A 7,290-nucleotide genomic window follows, 5' to 3' on the forward strand; every position below is an offset into this window, starting at 1 on the left:
ACCGAATGGATATAAATATAAAATATCCTATGATTGTTGGTTCAGATTTTAGATTTGAGTCCCGGATTGCACAGGATGCGAATCCCGACGGGCTCCTCGAGCTTCGGAACTAGCGGGTGCCGATTAACCTAACGCCAAGAGCTGAAGGAATGGTTCCTCGGCTTCCACGAGGGTAAACTAGACCGGGACAGGCAGCTCATTCACTGCAGCCACGGCGATCAACGGATCACCAAATGGCTTTGTCAAGGCTCAACGGGCTGCTTTCAGGCGCTTACATTCACAGGCAACGTAATCATTCAGCTTCAAATGTAGACCACCCCGGGATATTTTTATAGTCGCTCATTTATCGCATTCTCTCTTTGATTTCAACAGCAGATTGTTCGCTCTTTTACATACTATCTTCGTTCTTACTCGCAATCTTTACTAGATTTTTGGATATGCGTTTGGACTTGGTCCTCGGCTGCGCCGGCGTTGTGGCTGCAACGGGTCTGGGCCACCACCAGCCACGCGCCCTGCCCAACGCCCCCGACGGATATGCTCCCGCGAGAGTTGACTGTCCCGATAACCGTCCGACCGTTCGTAGCGCGGCCAGATTGTCGTCGAACGAGGCAAGATGGCTATCTCGTCGCAAGGAGAAGACCGCCGAGGCCATGAAGGACTTCTTTGGCCGCGTTGAAATCCCGGATTATAATGCCGTGAGCTATATCGAGCAGGTCAGCACAAGCGACGATGGCGCAGATCTACCCAACATTGCGATCGCAGCGTCGGGAGGTGGCTACCGTGCCCTAATGAACGGTGCCGGTGCCGTCAAGGCGTTTGACAGTCGGACGGAGGGCAGCACGGAGTCTGGCCAGCTGGGCGGGTTGTTGCAGTCCGCAACCTACATTGCTGGTCTTAGTGGAGGCAGTTGGTTGCTGTCGTCGGTCTATATCAATAATTTCACCACCATTCAGAATTTGCAGAATGGCGGTGAGGGCGAGCCGTGGCAGTTCGACCGGACGCTGTTCCAGGGCCCGGAAGAGGGGATTTTGGATAGGGCGGATTATTACAAGACAATCTACGATCAGGTCATGGCCAAGAAGGATGCTGGATTCAACGTCACGATCACGGATATCTGGTATGCGTCTTCGCTGGTGTCGAAGCTTTGGAGCTGCATGAGCTGACGAATCATAGGGCACGTGCGTTGGCCCAGCAGCTCATCAATGCCACGGACGGTGGCCCTGACTACACTTGGTCGTCCATTGCATTGACGTCCTCGTTCCAGGATGCTGACCTGCCGCTACCGCTGGTAGTGGCGGATGGCCGAAACCCCGGCGAGCTGATCGTTGGAAGCAACTCGACTGTTTTCGAGTTCAACCCATGGGAGTTTGGCTCGTGGGATCCGACGGTTTTTGGATTCGCTCCACTAGAGTATTTGGGCTCTCCATTCGACGGCGGTGAGATCCCGGACGACGAGCGCTGTGTGCGTGGATTCGACAACGCAGCGTACGTGCTGGGCACGTCGTCGAGTCTGTTCAACCAGTTCCTTTTGAATAGCGATCAATTGGATCTTCCCGGCATTATCCAAAAGTTGGCCGAAAGCATATTGGAAGATATCAGCAACAAAGATCTGGACATTGCTATGTATGTCAATCCATTCTACAACTACAAACTGAACACCGAGGGTGTGTTCACCAACTACCGTGAACTCAATATGGTGGATGGTGGCGAGGATCTGCAGAACATCCCCTTGCACCCGCTGATTCAGCCCGAGCGGCATGTGGACGTCATCTTTGCCATTGACTCGTCTGCTGACACGGAATACAACTGGCCCAACGGTACCGCCATGGTCGCCACATATGAGCGCAGCCTCAACTCGACGGGGATCGCTAACGGTACGGCGTTCCCCGCGGTGCCCGACCAAAACACATTTGTCAACCTCGGCCTCAACACCCGCCCAACGTTCTTTGGCTGCGACAGCAGCAACACGTCCTCGATCACTCCCCTCATTGTCTACATCCCCAACTACCCGTACACCTACTTCTCGAACGCGTCGACTTGGGATCCGCATTACGAGATCAGCGAGCGCGACGCCATCATCCAAAACGGGTACAACGTCGTGACGCAGGGAAATGCCACGCGGGATGAGAACTGGCCTACTTGCGTCGCGTGCGCGATCCTCAGCCGCTCATGGGAGCGCACCGGTACACAGGTCCCGGACGCCTGCAACCGGTGCTTCCAGGAATACTGCTGGGACGGGACCATCGCTAGCGAGGAGCCCAATAAATATGCGCCTACCCCGCTGCTGGAGGGTGAAGTTCAGAGTGAAGAGGACGGCGTTGCGAGTATCCTGCCTGACGTGGTCCTACTTGCCGTCACTGCGCTGCTGAGCGCTGCTTTCCTGATCTAATCTATCTTTATCTGTAGTGAATCTTTGTGGGTACCTCTTACTCAACTTGCGTACCCGTTGTCTAACTATTGCATGACAGTTTTGAATACATTTTCAACCAATCTGAAGGAGGAAGTAATATCGCTACCGAGTGGCTGAATCGTACCCTTCGACTTTCGCTGTCATTATTATCAACTTTGGGATTGCCCGTGTACATGATTTGTCCTCTTTACTCTTTGTAGTACTGCAACGCAGTAAATGATTTTCTATCAGTAATTTCAGCGTTATTTCTTCATTAGGAACTTGAAGCGAAAGCGAGCAGCCATGTTGCAGTGTTCGTCGACGCAAATGATGATCGGCCCTTACAGTTGGGGTGTTGCTCTCGATCATCCAAAGAAGTGTAATAGTTCTTCTGACTCCAGAACGGTGAAGCAGTCGTATATCGATGACCTCTACGCAACTTTCAATCTAACTAGATGCCACCTCGCATAGAAGTTATCAGGTCGTTGATCTGACCCCTACGTGATGGGATCGAAGGGGTTCTGCACTCTGTTTCTGTATAAATAGGTAACTAAAATTAGTCTTATTCGTGCAGTTATCCATCAGAATCGCTTCCCCAGTATACCTTTTCTGGCTTCACAAAAAAGACCTCGACGAGCGAGGATAGGATATTAGGGTTGGGGTTTCGAAATATCCGCCCGTAGCGGCGGGTGGAGGTGCCGCTCCGCCGGATCTAGAAGGTGATTTAACTAGCAGTCCTATTGTTAAGAGGGTATCAGAAGGGTCAAGAAATGACTAGTATGACATACCTGATTATGACTTGTAATGAGGGGTCAGACGATCGATGACAACATTGGTGACGTGCACATTTCCACTACAAAATGTGCTGAAGTCCTAGAGAATGGGGAAGAGATTTCAATAACATTCCGTGTCTGTCAGGTGATGTCAAAAGATATTTGATATCAAAGCCAGTGGTTACGAGGTACTTACATTGTTATTGCATGAAATTTTTGGCTTGAGACTCGATTTCGGAGAGTCACGAGCTCGAGTTGCTCTTGAAAGCTAGTACCGAGCTTCTATCACTGAACTCTTCAGTCACGATACAATTCTTATTTTCTGCTTTCATTATGTCGTCCCAAGTTTGTTACACTCATGAAGCCCAGCGACTGGATCGCCTGGAACGAGCGGTTTGTTGTCATGGTCGACGCCAAACAACTTTGGGAGTACATTGACCCCGAAAGTGAGGAAAGGGGCCAATTTTGCAAGAAGCCCAGAAAACCGGTTTCCCTGGATTACCCCTAAACGCTTGGTCCGGAATGAGCAACGGTCCTCGACGAGAGCTGGAACCGCTGCGGCTCAAGCGAGTGCAGAATCGAGTAGTTCTACAGATTCGAATGGTTCTATTCGAGAAGAGGTCGATGAGTCGCACCAGCCTGCTAACGAATGGGAAATGACGACTGAGGGAAGAGGAATGTTTAAAACTGACTTGGCCAACTATTACCAAGGAATTCTACAGTGCAGAGAAGGCGGCTATTAGCCAAGTGGTTCAGTTTTATACGTGAAACGGTTGATGCTCCCCTATACGATATACCTTGCAAGTCAGATAAATCACTGGATGTTTGGTACAGCAATCTCAAGGAGCGCGTCGGAATGGATGAGCTGGACAAAGTTAACCAGGCAATCGACAAGTACGACGAGGCTGTTAAACCCTTGACACGGAACCCAAAAGATATGCAAGGTTGGCTTCGAACCTGGGAGACGGCCGTCCTGAAGGCGCAAGATAGCAAGCTCCCTGGGATAGATAACTCGCATATCTGGTGGCGGCAGTTCGACAAGGCCGTCCGACCTGCGGGTTATGGTACCTGGTGCGACTCTTTTCAAATGGGCAACAGGGAGTTAATTACGGCGATTTTCGAGAGAGAGCGCAGAAAAATACAAGAAGGGGATATCCAGGCTTCCCAATGGACAATATCAAGGGGTTCTTTTCTGACGTTTGGAGGTATGTCCCCGGAAAGAGAAGCGTCAGATACAGATCATCCGAGGAATCGGTCCGGAAAGCGAAAGGCCGCCGAAGAAGCAAAAGGATCGCGCAGTAAGCGACAAAAGGAGGCGAAATGTCCACTGTGCAATGAGCCACATTCGATGGAACGGTGCTTTGCCGAGAAAAAGCCAATTCGACCAAAGAATTTTCGAGATAGCAAATTGACGAAACTGCGGGAAGCATTGGCAGAGGAGCGTCTCATCAACAGTCAAGACTTGAGAGACCAATTGGAAACCATCGAGCGACGGGAGCGACAAGTCCGTTTTGCTGATAAGGATGTGACCATACGTCCGATGGATCCTCGAGCGGGTCATTGCCTAGCCGGCCTCGAAGATCTAGCTCAGCCCAATCTGTCAGCAGGCTTTGCGATCAGCGACTATCCTCTCAGGGATTGTGTAATTCTTGATTCAGGATCGACAACGCATGCTTTCAACATCAAGGATCGGTTCATGAATTACAAACGAACAACTGTGAGCTCACGAGCCCTCCCTTCATCCTCCCAGCAGGAGGAGGAGGGGGCGATCCGTGTCTGGGAAGACCTCCGCAACGGCTGATAATGACGCTCATTTACCTGACACCATTCCGTTGCTATCGAGCCATCCTTGTCGATGCTGCGATGCGAATGTCAATCGAACCTCAAGCTCGAATCCTTGCAAGGTTTCTTAAGGTTCTTCCAGAATGGCAGGCCAATACCGATACCACCGGTGCCCGCAAATGCGATCCATCTCCACTGGATCGAGGCAATCAAGGCACCATCCTGGTAACAAGGCTCTCATTTTCAGGCGGGTAAGAGCTCCTGTAGAGACCACCTTTGCGTCTCTATTGCCCCAGGGCGGCCGAGCTGGGTGACACCGGCTCAGCTCCACGGAAGACCAGTGGTCTAGAGGTGGCCGTTTCATGATTAATCTCTCAAGTTCTTTCGCAAGACGGAGAAGCGACGAACTCCTCCTTGCAGCTTGTGTCGCGGTAACGGCCTACGGAAACCCAGCAATCTGGACTAGAGAACCGTAGAATCTATGTAGATTGCACTCTGCAGGACATACTTAAGGAGATACTTGCAAGGTTACTCGTAGAGCGGCGGTTAAAATGTGAGGAACTGGACAAAAACGCCGGATTGGCGACGACAAGTTTCAAGCACGTAATCTGCACTCAACCAAAATGCGGGCACATCGATTCATGTGACGTCAGCGCTAGGTAAGCCCGTCATCGGCATTTCTGAGGGTGCTAAAGGGGGTGTGCATTTTGTCTGAAGGGTAGGAACCAGTAGAAAAGCATATCCTGGCTCAGGAATCAAGGAAACTCCTCAGATCGCTAATTGTCGAATATCAGCTTGGAATTATTAGGTCGAAGTGCAATGCATTGAGGCCTCGAACACGAGACAGCTAGCCTATGAATGGGGAGAAAAAAAAGATTCGATCTCCGGAACAGGGAGTCGAACCCTGGTCTCCCGCGCGTTACCCTTTCGGATGACAAGCGGAAATCATAGCCGTTAGACCATTCCGGACGAGGACGTTAGTGGGTGACCATTCTTGGCATTTGAGGCAGAAAAGAGGAAAGGGAAAATATCGCAGTATATCTTACAGAATATGGCCTGTATATCCAAGAATTTGTAACTTCAATGTCACGAAGTTGTGGCTTGGTTGCCCTAATTCGACTGCTTCTGGTGCAATTTTGGGGGATCAAGAAGGGCGAGTTTGATGATGGGGGAATGAATAGCTAAGAAGCTGAGCCCAAAGCAGTCGCCATCCGAGGCAAGGACTGAATGAGCTAGCAAAAAGCTATTAGGACCTGACGCTTTTGTTTTACTCCAGAGAAAGGGTATGATGTAGTAGAAGTACCGAAAGTGACCTACTTCTCCCATTCGCATTCTGCTTAAGGCGGTAGAGACGATGTATAGTGGTGAAACAATGTCGTTTGTACTGCGGTAGATGGCATTTCTCCTTGATTTTGGTTCATATTGTTAAAACCATCCCCATCGCCAGCGAAATATAAAAGTTACAACATGGCAACTACAATGAGCACAGACGACATTTTTCCCAGTACCACTACTGATCATTCTCCGATCTTTGCTAAGTATCATCTTGGACGGAGTTTTGCTTAATGTCCACTTGTTAACCCTGTGCTCCTTTGAGTTTTAAATCGTTGGTCATGTATGCAAATATGACAATGACGTCTGACTGCTACAAACAAGCAACGTGGAAGCAAAGCCGAGCAAGCCAGCTAGGCCATCAGATAGCTTCCTAAATCCATTCCCGTTATTCTTTCAACGTACGCGGCATGACCTGCTTGAGTCGTGTCAACCACTGGACAGATCATGAGCTCCACAAGTAAGAAGCACAGAACTCGGTGAAATGCCGTCAGCAAACTACCAAACGCTAACACAGCTTCTGTTAGACTAATCACGCTCTTTTCACACTCTGTATAACTAGTTCTCGTCAGGTGCACTGGGGATTCTGTAGCTGAAGACCGGTTCCACGTTAGAGTGTCGCCAGAAAGCCATCCCCAACCAGGTGGCAGGAAAGGACGGTTGACTACATGGATGGACTCGTTGATATCAACAGTATGTTTACTGCATTAAAACAGCAGGGCCCGGGGGTTCCGGTTGAGAATAGCGACTAGGACTGCAAACTTCGGCGCGGGGAGGCCAAATAATAGCAACGTAGCGAACCCAAAATGAGATCCCATGCCATAACGCCGTTGAGGAACAATAGCGGTCAAAACCGTGGGGTGCTGCATCCACTTAGCAGCAGTGGTGGAAGCCGTGTAAGGTCCGAGAAGTGTCGACCTGGAGAAATCGCTCTCTCCGGGGCCCATCCGCCGTGCACCCTCCGCCAACGCCAAAAAAAAAAAAAAAAAAAAAAAAAAAAGAGACCGAACAGAA

General features: G+C 50.2%; 2 protein-coding genes and 1 non-coding gene across 3 annotated transcripts; 2 read left to right on the forward strand and 1 right to left on the reverse strand.

Moving 5' to 3' along the window:
• Positions 1-437: 437 nt before the first annotated feature.
• VTN49DRAFT_4040 (uncharacterized protein) lies at positions 438-2,389 on the forward strand (the record flags this gene model as incomplete). Its single annotated transcript, XM_069411943.1, has 2 exons — positions 438-1,117; positions 1,174-2,389. The coding sequence occupies 2 exons, from the start codon at positions 438-440 to the stop codon at positions 2,387-2,389; spliced, it is 1,896 nt and encodes a 631-aa protein (XP_069267235.1).
• A 1,629-nt stretch (positions 2,390-4,018) lies between these two features.
• On the forward strand, positions 4,019-4,963 carry VTN49DRAFT_4041 (uncharacterized protein; the record flags this gene model as incomplete). The annotated part of the gene is made up of 1 exon (XM_069411944.1): positions 4,019-4,963. One exon carries the CDS (start codon positions 4,019-4,021, stop codon positions 4,961-4,963), a length of 945 nt encoding a protein of 314 aa, XP_069267236.1.
• Positions 4,964-5,826: 863 nt separating this feature from the next.
• Positions 5,827-5,913, reverse strand: VTN49DRAFT_t68. The gene has a single exon. It is a non-coding gene; the product is annotated as a tRNA-Asp (tRNA).
• Positions 5,914-7,290: the final 1,377 nt, after the last annotated feature.

This window comes from Thermomyces lanuginosus (genome assembly GCF_041956635.1).
Source record: "Thermomyces lanuginosus strain ATCC 200065 unplaced genomic scaffold VTN49scaffold_31, whole genome shotgun sequence".
Classification (NCBI taxonomy): Eukaryota; Fungi; Ascomycota; class Eurotiomycetes; order Eurotiales; family Trichocomaceae; genus Thermomyces; species Thermomyces lanuginosus.